This window comes from Pipistrellus kuhlii, unplaced genomic scaffold (genome assembly GCF_014108245.1).
Source record: "Pipistrellus kuhlii isolate mPipKuh1 unplaced genomic scaffold, mPipKuh1.p scaffold_m20_p_53, whole genome shotgun sequence".
In the NCBI taxonomy this organism is placed as follows: domain Eukaryota; kingdom Metazoa; phylum Chordata; class Mammalia; order Chiroptera; family Vespertilionidae; genus Pipistrellus; species Pipistrellus kuhlii.
Genome location: NW_023425555.1, coordinates 761,036 through 777,318, shown reverse-complemented (window position 1 = coordinate 777,318; position 16,283 = coordinate 761,036). Strand labels below are relative to the sequence as shown.

General features: G+C 64.3%; 1 protein-coding gene across 1 annotated transcript in view; it reads left to right on the top strand.

Moving 5' to 3' along the window:
- The window catches only part of PRRX2 (paired related homeobox 2), a 38,281-nt gene extending 22,471 nt beyond the window's left edge, over window positions 1-15,810 (top strand). Inside the window, exons 2-4 of the mRNA XM_036416131.2 lie at window positions 13,060-13,244; window positions 14,126-14,304; window positions 15,329-15,810. Of these exons, the coding sequence (XP_036272024.1) occupies window positions 13,060-13,244; window positions 14,126-14,304; window positions 15,329-15,464 (500 nt within the window). The 3' untranslated portion in view covers window positions 15,465-15,810. The remainder of the gene's footprint in view (window positions 1-13,059; window positions 13,245-14,125; window positions 14,305-15,328) is intronic.
- The last annotated feature ends 473 nt before the right edge of the window (window positions 15,811-16,283 follow it).

Sequence of the window (16,283 nt, the reverse complement as noted above, 5' to 3'; positions counted from 1 at the left end):
AGGCAGGAGTTAGGGCCACTTTGGGTGACCGCGGCTCCGGTGTGCCCACATCTGGGCGGGGGCCGGGCCTCCTGGCCGCGTGGCCTGGGCCAGGGGCCTCTCCAGCCTCGGCCTCCCGCCTGTGAAATGGGTGGGAGACGCTGGCAGAGGGCCTGGCTCCCAGGGTGACTGTGGGCGTGGGAGCCGCCCGTGGGGTTTCCGTGAACTTGGCCTTCCAGGAAGGGACGGCCGGGGCGGCCCCAGGGCAGCCCGGGGCCAGCGGGGACCAGGGAGCGGGGTGGGGGGAGGGAGGTGTCCGAGACCCAGGCGGACAGGCGGGGGGGGGGGCGGGGAGGACGAGGGGGCGGGGGCTGCGCTCACAGGGCGGCGGGGCCGGGCGGGCGGGGTGCGAGCCGCGGGGCCGGCGCCCGCCCGTTAACGCCGCGTCTGGGCCGGCGCTGCGGGGAGGGGTGCGGGGGCCGGGGGCCGGGGCGGCGGGGGCCGGGGCGGCGGGGAGGGGTTCGGGGCCGGGCGGCGGGGAGGGGTTCGGGCCGGGGCGGGGGCCGGGCTGCGGCGGGGCCGGCGCCAGGGCCGCGCCGGGAACCAGATGTGCGGCGGCGCCGCTCTGGCCGCTCGCACGCACGGGCTGGCGCGCACATGGCGGGCGGGGCGGCGGCGGCTGGCGCGCCAGCCGGGCACCCCCTGGGTTTGGGGTCGACCTCAGACAGGCTTGTGCGTAAAAGAACCCCCACCCCACCCCACCGCACCCCCACCCAGCAGCCCCCCACCCCCCACCCCCCACCCCCACCCAGCGGCGCGCGCCAGCAGCGCCCGCCCAGATGGGGGTGACCCCCGCCCCCCTGCACCTCTCACCCCCCTTTCCACCCCCCGCACGCTGGGCTCCGGGGTGGGCCTTGCCCCCCGCAGACCGTCTCCGGGAAGGAAAGGAGCCTCTCCCCGGGAAAGCCCAGCGTCCCCAGCACCCCACAAGGGCCAGCCCCCCCCCCCCCGGTTTGTTTTCCTAAGCTTGTGGAAGCGCTTCAGAGGGTCTGAGTCAGAGCTTCCCCGAAGATGGAGCTGGGGCCCCGCTGAGCAATGCCCGGGGGGAGGGGCGGGCAGGGCGGCGGCTTAGGGCCTCACAGGGTGGGCTCTTCACCCGCCGGGAAAGAAAGGGTGACACTGAGGACCAGCCCGGCTCGGCACCCAAACTGCTCCCCCCTCAGGGTGGTCCCCAACCCCGGCAGCGGCGGCGGCAGGCCCCAGGCCACCCCCAGGGCAGCCTTTGGGGGCTCCACTCTAGAGGGCCAGCTGCTTCCCCCTCTGGACCTCCTGGGGTCCTGTAACGTGAGGGGGCTGGGCCCCAAAACGCCCAGGCCTGGCCGCATGGGCTCTGGTGGCCCGTCAGGATCACTCCCCGCAGAGGAGGCTGGGGGGGGGAGACACTGGTCCCCCCTGGGGGAGGGGGCAGGAGGCAGGACAAAGGGCAGGGCCTTTGCCGCTGGGCCTCGGCCGTGGGTCGCAGCTCCCCAGCTTTCTTTCCAAAAGCGTTCGCAGAAAACCTTTGAAGACACACGTATATGGAGAGGGGAAGAGCGGATTCCCCGGCCTTGCAGCCTTCCCTGTCCTGGAACTGGGGGCTGGGATGCTGAGCGGGGGCAGGGCTGTATCTCTGAAAGGGGAGGCCTCTCGGCACCACCTCCAGGGCTGGGGCCACGGCATTGGCGTGTGTCCGCTCTGCGGTGGCTGCTCCCTGGCCTCACGGTCATCCTGTGGGACCATCACTGGCCGCTTCACGGACAGACGGACACGGAGGCCCAGTGACAGGCTCGAGGCCGCGCCTGGAGGAGGGGGATTCCAACCCAGAGGCTGGGGCTCAGATCCCCTGTGCTGGCGGCTGGCAGGGCAGGGCCATGGCCTCCAGACCTTTAGGAGGCAGAGGGAGGGTCCGGTGGAGAGGGCATCAGGATGTCCCGTCTGCCCTCCCTGCCTTCCCGGGCGCCTCAGCTGACCCGGCCAGGGCTCCTCCACGCCCCCTTCCCCTTCCTCTGACCTTGGCCACCAGCTGAAGCCTCTCCCTGGCTCACGCCCTGGCCCCTCTTTTCTTTAAATTTTAATTTATTGATTTGAGAGAGAGAAGGAGCGGTAGAGAGGGGAGGGGAGGAGGAAGGGAGGACATTGCTGTGTTCTTCCACCTATTTATGCTTTCACTGGTTGGCCCCTGTATGTGCCCTGATCGGAGATAGAACCCACAACCTTGGCCTATAGGAACGACAGTAACCGGCTGAGCTACTTGGCCAGGGCTAAAAAAAAAAAATTTAAAAACAATAACGAAGCTTGCTTCACAGATAGGAGGGTCAGAAAACGTGGGCGGCTTCTAACAGTCCCCACCAATCAAGGGTGCATAAAAATCTTCACCCTGCCGAAACCGGGGTTGCTCAGTGGATAGAGCGTCGGCCTGCGGACTGAAGGGTCTCGGGTTCGATTCCAGTCAAAGGCATGCACATTGGTTGCGGGCACATCCCCAGTAGGGGGTGTGCAAGAGGCAGCTGATCGATGATTCTCTCTCATCGATGTTCCTAACTCTCTATCCCTCTCTCATCCTCTCTGTAAAAAATCAATAAAATATATTTTATTTAAAAAAAAAAAAAAGTCTTCAACCATTTGGAAAGGCAAAAAATGGGAAAGCCCTCCCCGTGGGCACCCCCATTCCATTCATCCAGCATTTCCAGAGCCCCTACTCTGTGCCAGACGCTGTGCCAGGCGCTGAGGGTGGAGGCCAGTGCAGACTGACTGTGCGGCGCGGCTTCCTGTCTGAGCTGTCTTCTCCAGAAACCTCTGTGGGGGACCCCCCGCCCCCGACACATGCTGGGCATTAGCGTGTCTCTGACCAAGCTTCCCGGGACTTCCCGAGGGAACTACCCGCGGCGTGCCTTCCGGAAATCTGGGAGACCTGCCCCTCCCGCGGGGCCACAGGGTGCAAGGGGGCAGGGCAGGCTCCAGGGTCCCCGCCGAATGCCCTGGGGAGAGTGCCTCCCGTGTGGAGCCCCTCAGTGTGTGCGCCGGCCCTGGGACGCCCGCCCGGGGGAGGGCCCACGGCCCTCTGTGATGCGGAGCTGCCAGGGCAGGGCTGGCTGCCGCCCCGGCTGTGGCTGGGAACCGGCGGGGATGCTGCAGGTGGCTCCGTGCCCAGGCGCTGAGCGTGCACCCCACTGGGGCGGCCGGACACGGACCGCCTCCCCTCCCCCTCCCGCCCCCGCCCCCGAACAGGGGCCTGCAGACTGGAGGGCACTGGGCCGCTGAGCCTGGAGTGTGGGTGTGGGCAGAGCTTGGAATTAGGTGGAGAAGAAGCCACTCGAATGGGGAGAGGTCCCTGTGCCCAGAGGCCGGCACGCCCCCACCTCCAGCAGGTGCTGGCTGCGGGCTCCCGGCTCCCCGCCCCGGCTCCCGGGCCCTGAGCCTGAAACGGGAGAGTAAGACCCCCACCCCGGGTCCTTAGCTGCACGAGACCTTGGTCTGGGAATGGTGAACCAGGCTCTCCTTCCTGCTGATGTCAGCCGCTTGGGGGACAGCTGGACGGGGCCTAAGCCTGCCCTGCCTGGCCGTGTGGCCGGGCTCAGTGACCGCGCCTCTCTGAGCCGCCCCGGCCCTGGCGAGAGCAGAGCTCAATCACGGAGCCTTCCCCGCGTCAGCAGGCGGGCTCCATACCTGGTGCCAGGCACGTATAAGAGTTCAGTAAACTGCAGCCGGAGGGGGACGGAGGGGCTCCCTCCTCACCACAGGCCCAGCGGTGGCCGGAGGGGGCAGTGCGGGGGCTTCGGCCTCAGACTCACATTTTCCAGCCGCCGGAGTCACCGATGGGCCGGAGCCTCCCGGAGAGCCAGGTCACGGAGGCCCCGCCAGCCGGGAGGGGCCCGTGGGCGCGGCCTTGGTCTTGGATGCTCCCCCTCCCCCCCCCGGCCTCAGAGACCGGGAGGGGAGGCATTTGCACTCTGGGGGGACAGCTGGTTGCCCCCAACCCCGTATCCCTGGGTCAGGGACACCCCACCCCCACAACTGGGAACCCGGGAATAGAGAGGGAGCGGGAAGGAGGGAAATGTGTTTTCGGGGCTCGGATCTCAGCGGACCGAACTGGGGGTCCCATTGCCTTGCTGAGCCCTTGGCCAAGCCACTGTCCCTCACCAAGCCTCAGTTTCCCCATCTGCAAAAATGGGGGGAGGGGGCCCAGCCAGTGTTGCGCAGTGGTTGAGCCTATGAACCAGGAGGTCACGGTTCGATTCCAGGTCGGGCCACATGCTGGGGTTCTGGGCTCCATCCCCAGGGTGGGGCGTGCAGGAGGCAGCCGATCAATCACCTCTCGTCATTGATGTTTCTATGGGAAGTCAATAAGAATGTGCTTTAAACATTTTTGGCCCTGGCTGGTTTGGCTCAGTGGATGGAGCGTCGGCCTGCGGACTGAAGGGTCCCAGATTCGATTCTGGCCAAGGGCACATGCCTGGGGGAGCAGGCTCAGTCCCTAGTGGGGGGTGTGCAGGAGGCAGCCGATCAATGTTTCTCTCTCATCATTGATGTTTCTCTCTCTCTCTCTCTCCACCTCTCCCTTCATCTCTAAAATTAATAAAAAAATATATTTTTAAACACACACACACACACACACAAAACGAGGGCTTTGACAGAGGCCCTGTAAGGTCCCTGCAGGTCCGAGTCCTGGCGAAGATGAGGACATGGGCTGGAGACCCCAGAGCTGTGGGTCCGGGCCACAAGGACCCAGGCCGTCTCCGTCCCAGCCCCCGAACCCGGGAGCCGGCTGGGCTGAGAGGCCGCGGCTCCTCCTGGGAGGGAACCCCGCCCCGGCCTGGAAATGGTTAACGAGGGCAGCGTCCCCCCAGATCCCAGCCCCTTATTAAAATGTGGGTTTTACAATAAACTTGGCGTTTGGCCACCAGTCTCAGATTAAAACCAGACGCCAACCCCCTTCTCAGACCCAATTCTGAGCTGAGAAATGCTGTCATCCTCGATGCTGCCGACCCCCACCCACCCTGCACCCCCAGGCCTCCAGGTGCCCCACTCTCTGGAGCGTGGATTTGGGGTCCCGGGAGCAGACAGAACTGGGCTCACGTGACCAGACGTGACCAGAGGTGCCCGGAGGCCTGGGCACTCGAACCCTGGCTCCTGGAGTTCTGAGCGGACAGCAGTGAGCCCCCCAGGGACCCCGACTTCGGGGTGGCCTCCCGGCCCTTGTCTGTCCTGCTCAGTAGCTTCGTCCCTGTCCCCCCTCGGGCCCAAGGACCCCATCTTTCAGAGGCTCCTGGGCCTTGGCAGTTTTTGCCTCATCCTTGCCCTGCCCCCCCCCAAACCCCACCACACCCCCCGCTTCCCACAGAGGGCCTGCTGTGCCCCTCGCCGCCTCTGGCTGCTGTCCCACCCAGAGCAGCTCTGGGGCTCCCAGCAGCGCCCAGCCACCGTCTGGGCCTCCACCCTGTCTCCCACCCGCCCTCCCCTCCCTGTGTCCCCTCCAGCACTCAGCGGCCTCCTCCTCTCCACTCTCTGCCAACCCGTGTCTCTCCGGCCTCTCCCCTTTTCTGTGTGTGTGTGCGGTTTTTTAAGAAAACATTTTTATTGGTTTCAGAGAGGACGAGAGGGAGGAGAGAGAGAAACATCCATGATGAGAGAGAATCACGGACCGGCTGCCTCCTGCACACCCCACATGGGGATCGAGCCTGCAACCCGGGCCTGTGCCCTGACCTGGAATCGAGCCAGGACCGCCTGGTTCATCGGTCGATGCTCAACCACTGAGCCACGCCAGCCCGGCTGTGTGTGTGTTCTTTATAACAACTTTATTGAACTGTAATTCACATACCATTCAGTTCACCCGCCTGAAGTGTACAATTCGGCGATTTTGAGCATATTCGGTTGTACAACCATCGCCACAACCAGTTTTAGCACGTTTTCCCCAAAAAGAAACCACGCCCCCTTTAGCCATCAGCCATCACCTCGACTCCCTCCCATGCCCCCCAGGCCCGGCAACCTGACGGCCTGTTTCTGCAGCTGCGCCTGTCCTCTCTCCCCGGGAGTGGGTCCCCGGGGGGCGGCCTTCTCAGTGAGGCACCGTCTCCTTCCACGGAGCACGCTGTCCCGGATCCCCCGCTGTCCTGTGACCGCACTTTGTCCCTTCCGTGGCTGACGGCACCTCGCACACCGTTCGCCGGTGGGCACTGGGCTGCTCCCACGTGCTGGCTGCCGGGAACAGCGCGGCTCTGCACGTCCGTGTGCCGTTTGGCGTGGACGGAAGTTTCCGTTCCTCCCGGGTGTACACCCAGGAGCGGAATTGCTGGGTCACGTGCGTAACGTCTGAGGAGCTGCCGGACGGTTTTCCAATGAGACTCCCTCTCCGGGCGTCCCCCCAGCAGTGGCGTCAGGTCCGGCAGCTCCACGCCTCCCACATTTCTCGCTGCCCGGCTTGCCTGCCGTCCTGCTGGGCGGGAGGGGTCCCGCGTGGGGCTCGGATCTGCGTCTCCCGGGGCAGCACCAGCGTGCTTACTGGTCATCCGGGACTCTCCGTGGAGAAGGGCCTCTGCTCGTTCTTAAGTCGCTTTATTCGACGTTTTGCTGGCGGGTGGTGAGTGCGCTGCCCGGTGTGTGAGCGCAGGTATTTCTGCGCCCTGAGGGCCGTCCTCTCACGGTCCTGGTGGTGGTCCCGGGGTGTCTGGCTTTGGGGGCGTCTGACTCGCCTTTGCCTGTTGGTCGCTGGGGCTGTGGGTGCCACGTCGGAGCCACTGTCTGGCCCTCGGAGGGTCGTGTGGAGACAGCTCTTTCTCTGGAACGAGGCCTCCTGCGTTTATACTGTCTCGCGCTCCGAAGGCTCTTTGACACCAAACTGCTTTTTCCGTCCGGGGGTGCAGCCTCGAAGGGGCCGCCCTGGTGCCCTAGGCCGGCCTGGAGTCCAGACTTGGCTGGGAGAGAGGCACGAAGCAGGAAACCAGGACAGAGGAGGGACTGCCTTACAGACGCTGGGGTGGGGCAGGGCAGGGCCGGGAGCCTGCGACAGAGACCCACCTGGTCTGAGGTCTGGAGAGACCTCTCAGGGCAGAGAATTCCGGCTCAGACGGAAGGCCGGTGAGCATGCAGCAGACAGAAGGGGCGAGAGCCCCAGGCAGAGGGCACGGCGTAGGGAACGGCGTGTGCAAAGGCCCTGGGGCAGGTGGGAGCCCGTGCTGGCTACAAGGCAGAGCCCCTTGGCCCCGGGCCCTCCGCTGGGCGATGCAGTGGCCCCGACCCCAAAGAGACCCGGATGCACTGCAGCTGCCTCCGGGGCCCTGCGGGGTATCCAGGGCCATGTGGGGGCCTTTCCCAACCCCCTCGGGACTTGGGGTCCCTCAAGCCTGCAGAGACTTCCTGGAGCCACACTGGCCTCGGGGCCGGGCGGCTCCCTGAGGCCTGAGGGGCCGCGGGGCACGGATGGGGGCCTGGACCCCCTCTGACCCCTCGGCCCCTGCACCGTCCCTCCTCACCTTCCTCCTGCGGCCTCGCTCGGTCTCCGGCCGGTAGCTGTAAAAGCGTGTCAGCACCTCGGGTTTGTTGGAAATTAATGAGGCGAGACATCCTGGTGGGGGGAGGGGACAGTGGCCCGCCGGTCTGCCCTGTGGTCACCGCCTCACGTGATGGCCTTTGGGCCCTGCCAGGAGGCCCCGGACCCCGGGGACGGCCCGGGACACAGGGCGGGCTCTGTCCTCTCCCCACACCCTGCCAGAGCCTCCTCGTCGGTTCCTTCATTTGTTCGTTCCTTCACTCAACACTCGAAACACATTGGTGAAGTGTCACCTCGGGCCAGGCTCGGGGATGGGTCCCAGGGAGAGAAAGAACAGTGAGTTCCGGTTCCTGCCTGACAGAGGACCCCACACTCACCCTACAGTGACAGCGTGCGTGTGTGTGTGTGTGTGTGTGTGTGTGTGTATGTGTGTGTGCGCGCATGTGCAGGTGTGTGTGTGTGTATATGTGTGCATGCGTGCGGGAGTGTGTGTGTGTGCGTGTGTGTGCGTGTGTGTGTGTGTGTGATCCGGGAAGGCTTCCCGGAGGAAGCGGCATGTCAGCTGAGACCTGAAGGTAAGCTGTGGGGGGGGGGGGGGGAGTTGGAAGCCCCGGGAAGGATTGGGCACTGACTTCAGAGAGGGCATCACTGGGCAGAGCCAGAAAGGCCCTCAGGAGAAGGGCTCACCCTGTTGTCCAGATCACGAGGACGTGCCCAGGGCTGGGCTGGGGCCGGGGTACCTCCTCCCTCCTCACCTGGCAGGGGCTGCCAGGGGGGTGGCGAGAAGAGAAAGGGCCTGGAGTTTGCCGGCAAAGGCTCCCTGCCGCCATGGGAGGCCGAGCGGTCCTGGCCCCTCTCGGGCCTCCCTCTCCGGGCCTCCCTCTCCGGCCTCCCTCTCCGGCCTCCCTCTCCGGCCTCCCTCTCGGGCCTCCCTCTCCGGCCTCCCTCTCCGGGCCTCCCTCTCCGGCCTCCCTCTCCCGGCCTCCCTCTCCGGGCCTCCCTCTCCGGCCTCCCTCCCCCTCTCCGGCCTCCCTCTCTCCGGGCCTCCCTCTCCCGGCCTCCTCTCCGGCCTCCCTCTCTGGCCTCCCTCTCTGGACCTCCCTCTCCGGCCTCCCTCTCCGACCTCCCTCTCCCGGCCTCCCTCTCCGGGCCTCCCTCCGGCCTCCCTCTCCGGTCTCCCTCTCCAGCCTCCCTCTCCGGGCCTCCCTCTCCGGGCCTCCCTCCGGCCTCCCTCTCCGGCCTCCCTCTCCGGGCCTCCCTCCGGCCTCCCTCTCCGGCCTCCCTCTCCGGGCCTCCCTCCGGCCTCCCTCTCCGGCCTCCCTCTCCGGCCTCCCTCTCCGGGCCTCCCTCCGGCCTCTCTGCTAAGGCCGTGGGGCCTCCTGGGAGGCGAGGCTGGGAAGTGGGCCTGAGGCACGGAGCCCCCTCTGGGCCTGGTCCCCGGTCCCCGAGCGTCCAGGCCGGAGGTCAGCTTGGCCAGAGGTGAAAACAGCTCTCAAGCCCCTCGCATGGGATTGGCCAATGGGCGGCCTCCCGGGGCACCTGGAGCCCAGGCTGCCTCCTCCAGAGGCCTCTGGAGACCATGTTCTCCTCTGCCCGCCTCCTTTCTTTCTCTCAAAACGCTGACCCGTCTCCCTTGCAGGCCTGCCCTTGGTCCTGCCCTCATAGGTCTCACGGGGGGGAGGGGGGCGCCCCCTCCTGGAAGCCCCCCTGGCCTGCATGCCTGGGAACTCCAGAGCATACTCCCCCCAGAGGCCCTCGGAAGCTCATGCACAAGGATGGGGGTGGCGGGTGGGGGTGGGGGAGAAGGGCTTAGGGCCAGCTGCCCATGCCCACGGTCGGTAAGACCTGGGACCTGGGCTGCTCTGCGGGTTCACATCCCAGCTCAGCCTTGACTGGCCATGTGGCCTCGCCTCTGTGCCTCAGTTTCCACATCATGAAATCGGGCTAAGAGTCCCCCATCCAGGGCTGTGAGGAGGTCAGATGTTACTATGACAGGTTAACGGGTTCCCTCACCGCAGCTCTGCCTAAACCGCCCCTCTGCACCCCTGGGAGGCCCCCCACGTCTCTGTCCCCCGGAGGACCGCTTGGGCCCTCAGAGATGCTGGGGCAGCGGCTGAGGATGCGGTTTGCAGAATTCCCGTCGGAGCCCTGCTCCCAGACGCCCTTCAGGGGAACCCAAATCTCTCCCGGGAGGCCTGGGGCGTGGGGGAGGGTGTGGGAGGCCGGGGCTGGCTCCCCGCCCCCCCCACCCCGCTTCCTTCCTCAGACCTTCCTGCCGGCACGTTCTGCAGCTCCGAGGCCCCGTCCCGCCTCACCCCGCGCCGTCCCCCTCCCCCCCGCCCCCGCCGGTGTTAATGTGTTAAATCCACATCAAGGTCCCGGGGACCCGCTGTTTATTTTTGTGAACGTGTTGGCAGAGATCGCACGGGGGAGGGGGCGGCTGCTGATTCGGTCAGAATAAATGCTAATTAATAAAAGTTATTTATTTGGGTTGGAGCTCGCCCTGGCCCCAGGGGTCAGGCGCAAACTGACTATTTGAAGCAAAAACAAATAGAAGAGGGCCCCCCGGCAGCTTGAGCGAGGCCGAGAGCGAGAGGCGGGTTTATTTGTCTTGGGAAGAATTTGCCGCTAATTCCCTCCAGACCGTTTAGGCCCTTAAATTACACGGGACGAGAAAAGCCCAGGGTGCGGGGAGGGGAGCGGGGACACTCGGTCGCTTGGCCGAGAGCAGGGGTTTTAAACGTCTCTGGCCCGCGGTCAGCGAGTGAACAGTACGTGTGAAATAACTGAATGGCAGAGCGCCTTTTTCCGCTGTAATGTAATCGGGGACGGGGTAACGGGGTTTCAGGGAGAGAGGGAGTGCGTGGCGGGCCGCCCCCAGCCCCCACGTGTCTCTCCTGCCCGACCCAGCCGCTCCCAACGGTGTGTGAGCAGCCGGGGCACAGGCCGCGGCCTCGGCCTTTATGTCGATCCCAGGGGAAAGCAGGGCGTTTGGAGAAGGCAAGTAAGGTATAACTTTTGGCGGGACAGTCCCGATTTTTAAAAAATATATTTTCTTGATTTTTTACAGAGAGGAAGGAAGAAGGATAGAGAGCTAGAAATATTGATGAGAGAGAATCATGGACCAGCTGCCTCCTGCACACCCCTCACTGGGGATGTGCCCGCAACCAAGGTACATGCCCTTCACTGGAATCGAACCCAGGACCTTTCAGTCTGCAGGTCGACGCTCTATCCACTGAGCCAAACCAGTCTTGGCTGGACAGTCCTGGCTCCCGGCTCCTGGTGTGAGGTCTTCCTTTAGAACAAAGAGGCGCCCGCCCTGGCCGGACAGCTCAGTCGGGCAGAGCATCGTCCGGATACACCCACGTGGTGGGTTCAGTCCCTGGTCAGAAATCAGCCAGCAAACGCATAAGCAAGCAGAACAACAGCACCCGTGTTTCTGTCTCTCTCCACCCCTTCCACGCTCTCTAAAACCAATCAATCAAACATGTAAAAAGCAAAATAATACGTTATGTTTTTACTTTTATCTTTTAAAATATATTTTATTGATTTTTCACAAAGAGGAAGAAGAGAGAGGGATAGAGAGTTAGAAACATCGATGGAGAGAAACATCGATCCAATGCCTCTTTCACACCCCCTACTGGGGATGTGCCTGCAACCAAGGTACATGCCCTTGACCGGAATCGAACCCGGGACCCTTCAGTCCTCAGGCCGATGCTCTATCCACTGAGCCAAACTGGCTTCGGCAATAACACGTTATTTTTTTTAAAAGTACCCGGCGCGTCCTTCCCGGGAGCTCGGAGGGGGGCCTGGGTGCTCGCCCACCAGTGAGATGCGTGACCTGGAGACCCTCCCAGGGCGCCCCCCAGAGCGAGGACCTCAGTGACAGACCACAGGCCGCCTTCCTGAGAAGCAGACAGGAATTCCTCCCCCGCGGCTGCCTGCCTCAGTCTCCCCGTCTGTGAAATGAGTGGTTGGGGGGATTCAGTGGGTGCACCCCATCTGAGCTGCCTGGGCAGGAACCGGGAGGGCCGGCTGCCGCCGTGGAGGCCAGCTGGTCTGGGGGGCGCATCTGGGGCTGGGAGGGGGGGGCCAGTGCATGCTTTGGGGTGAGAGTCACGGCACCCACAGTTTGGGGAAAGAGGGGGTGGCTGCTTCCTGCGCCCCTCGGCAGGGCGGGCGTACAAAATGCTTTTCATCTGAACACGCTCGGTTTCCAATTGCCTGGAACTTCCCGAAAAAAGCCTGCTTTTCTGGCCGGAAGCCCTCGCGCGCCGGGTGTGTGCCCACGCCAAAGGGGCTCTGATGGCTGGTGTTCCGGAAGCTTCTGTCCCGCGTGGCCTATTGCTCATCGCCCCGTTGTCAGCACATGGGCCCTGGCTGGTGCGGTTTAGGGTTTCCTCCCGCTGGATGGAGGGGCGGGGCGGGGAGGGCCATTGCCGTCCATCGTCGGCGCCTTGTCTTGGAGGGAAGGGGTGAGGAGTGAAGCCTGAGCCGGTCTGGGGGGAGGCGGCCCGCCGGGGCCCCTCCGTCAGCCCCCGCCCCGCCGGCCCCTCCCTCGCGGTCCCGCGTGTTCGCAGGCAGGCTCTGCCCACGAGAGCTCTGAGCACGGCTCCTGCCGCTGCGGACAGTGTGGCCGCGATCTGGGCACGTGGGGCCGTGTCCTGGGCGTCGAAGGGGATTTAGCAGCACCCGGGCCTGTCCCCGTTCCATCCCGGTCCTGACCAGTGTCCCCTGGAGGCCAAACTGCCCTCAGCGAGAGCCAGAGCCCCTGACCGGAATCGAACCCGGGACCCTTCAGTCCTCAGGCTGGCGCTCTATCCACTGAGCCACACCAGCCAGGGCATGTAAAAATATATTTAAAAAACAAGCAAAAAGCCTGGCTGGCGTGGCTCAGTGGTTGAGCACGGACCTGTGGACCTAGGAACCAGGAGGTCATGGCTCGGTTCCTGCTCCGGGCATGTGCCCGGGTTGTGTGCTTGATCCCCAGTGTGGGGCGTGCAGGAGGCAGCTGATCAACGATTCTCTCTCATCATGGATGCTTCCATCCTCCTCTCCCTCTCCCTTCCTCTCTGAAATCAATAACTAGATATTATAAAATTAAAAAAAAAAAACTAGCCGAAACCGGTTTGGCTCAGTGGATAGAGAATTGGCCTGCGGACTGAAAGGTCTCAGGTTCGATTCCGATCAAGGGCATGTACCTTGTACCAGTGGGGGTGGGGGTGTGCAAGAGGCAGCTGATGGATGTTTCTCTATCATTGATGTTTCTAACACTTTATCCCTCTCTCTTCCTCTGTAAAAATCAATCATATATATATTTACATATATAATTATATATATATAAATCAATCATATATATATTTATATATATAATTACATATGTATAAAAATCAATCATATATATATAAAACAAAACTAAAAACTCAATGCGAACCGCTGAGCAGGTGCCTGGGTGCCCTGGTCTGAGCTCCGTGGGCCTGGCCGGTCTGGGGGGGCTTGGGGCACCCACGGCGCCGCCCTCTGCCCTCTGCCCCGCTGACCCCGTCCTCCCGCAGGCGAGTGCCCCAGCCCCGGGCGCGGCGCCGCCAAGCGGAAGAAGAAGCAGCGGCGGAACCGCACCACGTTCAACAGCAGCCAGCTGCAGGCGCTGGAGCGCGTGTTCGAGCGCACGCACTACCCCGACGCCTTCGTGCGCGAGGAGCTGGCCCGGCGCGTCAACCTCAGCGAGGCGCGCGTGCAGGTGAGGCCGCCAGGGGGCGCCGGAGGGGGCACCCCGTCCGCTCAGGGGCGGGGAGCTGCCGGGCCAGAGGTTTAAGAGCAGCAACACCTGAGGCCAGGGGCTGAGGCTCACGTCCAAGCCCTGCCACCTACCGTGCCAGCTGTGTGACCCGGGGCACGCTGCCTGACCTCTCTGGGCCTCAGGGGCCCCCCTGTGAACTGGGATCACGTGGGTGTGTTTCATAGGCTCTCCTGAGAAGTGAAGGGGTCGCTGCATTTTTAAAAATTTTAATTATTTTTTTATTTTTTTTTAATATTTTTTAATTGATTTTTACAGAGAGGAAGGGAGAGGGATAGAGAGTCAGAAACATCAGTGAGCGAGAAACATCAACCAGCTGCCTCCTGCACACCCCCTCCTGGGGATGTGCCTGCAACCAAGGTACCTGCCCTTGACTGGAATCGAACCCGGGACCCTTGAGTCCGAAGGCAGACGCTCTATCCTCTGAGCCAAACCAGTTAGGCCATTTTTTCAACTTTAAAAAAGGAGTTCCTGCTCTGTAAAGTGCTCCGCGCAGCGCCTGCCCGGAAGCGGTTTGATAAGTCGCTGTAGCGTGTTCCGTGTCCACCCGTCCCAGCTCCGAGCGGAGCACCCAGCATGCACCTCTCAGGATGACCTCACACAGCCACGTGCTCACTCATTCACCCTTCATTCATTCATCCACACGCCGTTCTCCACCACACCCTCACCCAGCCGGGGGACCGCCAGCACCCCTTTCCGGATGAGGAAACGAGGCTCGGAGAGGGGACGCTGCCGGCCCGGGGCTGGTACGGAGCAGGCTCACGCTGGGTCCAGCAGGACCTGGGTCCCCTCACAGCCGCCGCCCCCCCTTCCCGCCCCCCCAGGTCTGGTTCCAGAACCGCCGCGCCAAGTTCCGCCGGAATGAGCGGGCCATGCTGGCCAACCGCTCCGCCTCGCTGCTCAAGTCCTACAGCCAGGAGGCCGCCATCGAGCAGCCCGTGGCCCCCCGGCCCACCGCCCTGAACCCCGACTATCTCTCCTGGACGGCCTCGGCCCCCTACAGGTGAGGGCGGCCCCCTCGGGCCGGGAGGGGCGTGGCCAGGGGTCCCCAGGGTGCGCTGGGACCCAGGCTCCTTCCAGCACCCCCTGGCAGTGGGCACACACCGAGCGGTAGGTGGGCAAGGGAGTGACGTGTGCTCTTGGGTGTGCACGCATGGGATTTGTAGGAGTATGTGTGTGTTGCATGAGTGTGAGCATGTATGCACATGAGTGCATTTCCACATCAGTGTGAGCGCAGGGTTGTGAGTGCACACATGTGCCTGGGAGTGCACAGACGTGTTCATGTGCATGTGCATACATGTGCACATGGATGTGCCGAAGGGCAAGATGACGAGGCCTGTCTGGAGGGGAGGGAAGAGCCCGCGTTGCTCTCAGGCAGCTGGAATCCCGCGGGATTTTGAGGTGCGAGAGCCCCACACCCTGTGTCTACCCTCCTGGCCAGAAGCTGGAGGCCTGGGACCAGGGCCTCCCTGTACTGGGGACCTGGCCGGGGCCCAGGGCCATGTCCTGGGGCAGCTCTCCCCTGGTCACAGCTAGACACAGGCTCTGAGGGGGCGGGGTGAGCGGAGGAGGGAGGGGCTGGGGAGCTGGGCTTGTTCCCACAACTCCAGGGGGCGCCATCCGGCCCTCAGTCTGTGAGCGGCTCTGCGGGAGCCTCGCTTGTGGATGGCGAGTCCAGCAGTCAGTGCGGCACGGAGTCCTGGTGGTGCCCAGTGAGGCCCAGTGAGGCCCAGTGAGGCCGCCTGACTCCCAGCTGACTCCCTGAGGCCCCCTACACCCAGGCGTGTGCGCACTCACCCGTCCTCTGCACAGGCCCTGGGGTGGACGGGACCCAGGCCCTGTGCTCTGGAAGCTCCTGGTCCCGTGAGAAACCCCCACAATCCCCAGGTGGCCCCGCGCCCCGGGGCTGGCCGTGGGCACTTCTGCAGCCCCAGCACCCCACCCAGAAGAGCAAGCTGAGGAGGGGAGTCAGGAGGGCCAGGACTGAGAGCCACATCACAGGCGTCCCGCGTCTTCTGTCCCCCCAGCACAGTGCCGCCCTACAGCCCGGGAGGCGCCAGCCCGGCCGCCCCGGGGGTCAACATGGCCAACAGCATCGCCAGCCTCCGCCTCAAGGCCAAGGAGTTCAGCCTGCACCACAGCCAGGTGCCCACCGTGAACTGAGCCGGCCGCCGGGACCCTGCCTCCTGGGCGGCGGCCGAGGCGAGGGCGGGAGCCGCAGAGCCGCCACCTCCTGTCCCGGCTCAGGCCTGCTGGGTGGGCCCTCCCGGCCCTGCCCTCCAGCCCGGACCCTGGGCCTCCCTCCAGCTCGCACCCTGGACCCGAGGCGGCTGAGACGCCGGCCGGAGCCCTGCTCAGCCCCTCGTCCGCCACCAGGACTTGGCCCGCGCCCCTGGCAGGGGCTGGGCCGGAAGGTGAACGGGAGCTCACCAATGACCTCACTTACGTTGTGTATTAAAACCAAATAGCTTTTGTCTTTAAGAAATAAAGAATGGTTTACGCCCCAAAAGGCTGTGGGAGGGCAGCGACGGGCAGCAAGGCCAGGGGGCCAGCCCGTGCTCTGGCCCCAGCGGCCGCAGAGACCCCTGGCCTGGGCCGGCGGGGCCGCAGCCAGCAGGCGGCCCCGTCTGCCGCTCCTGGACAGTCTCCTTTGCCTGCAGATCCCGGGGTGGGGGTGGGACGGGAGGGCGAGCCCCGCCGGGACCCCACGGACGCCCCGGGGTTTCTGAGGCTGGGAGCAGGACTCCTCCCCTCTCTGGTCAGGGCGGAGCCTGTCCCAGGGCGGATGGGACAGATGCTGAGGCGAACTTCCTTGCTCTCGGGCATACTCAAAGCGTGGGAGCCCGAGCATTGGACTGGGGAGGGGCCTGGACAAAGGGTGGGGTGCAGAGTGGACAGAGGAGCGGTCCTGACAGACAAGGCCCCCAGCAGGCCTCTCCCAAGGCCGAACCCGCCTCCTGCAGAAGGTAACGGGGTGACGAG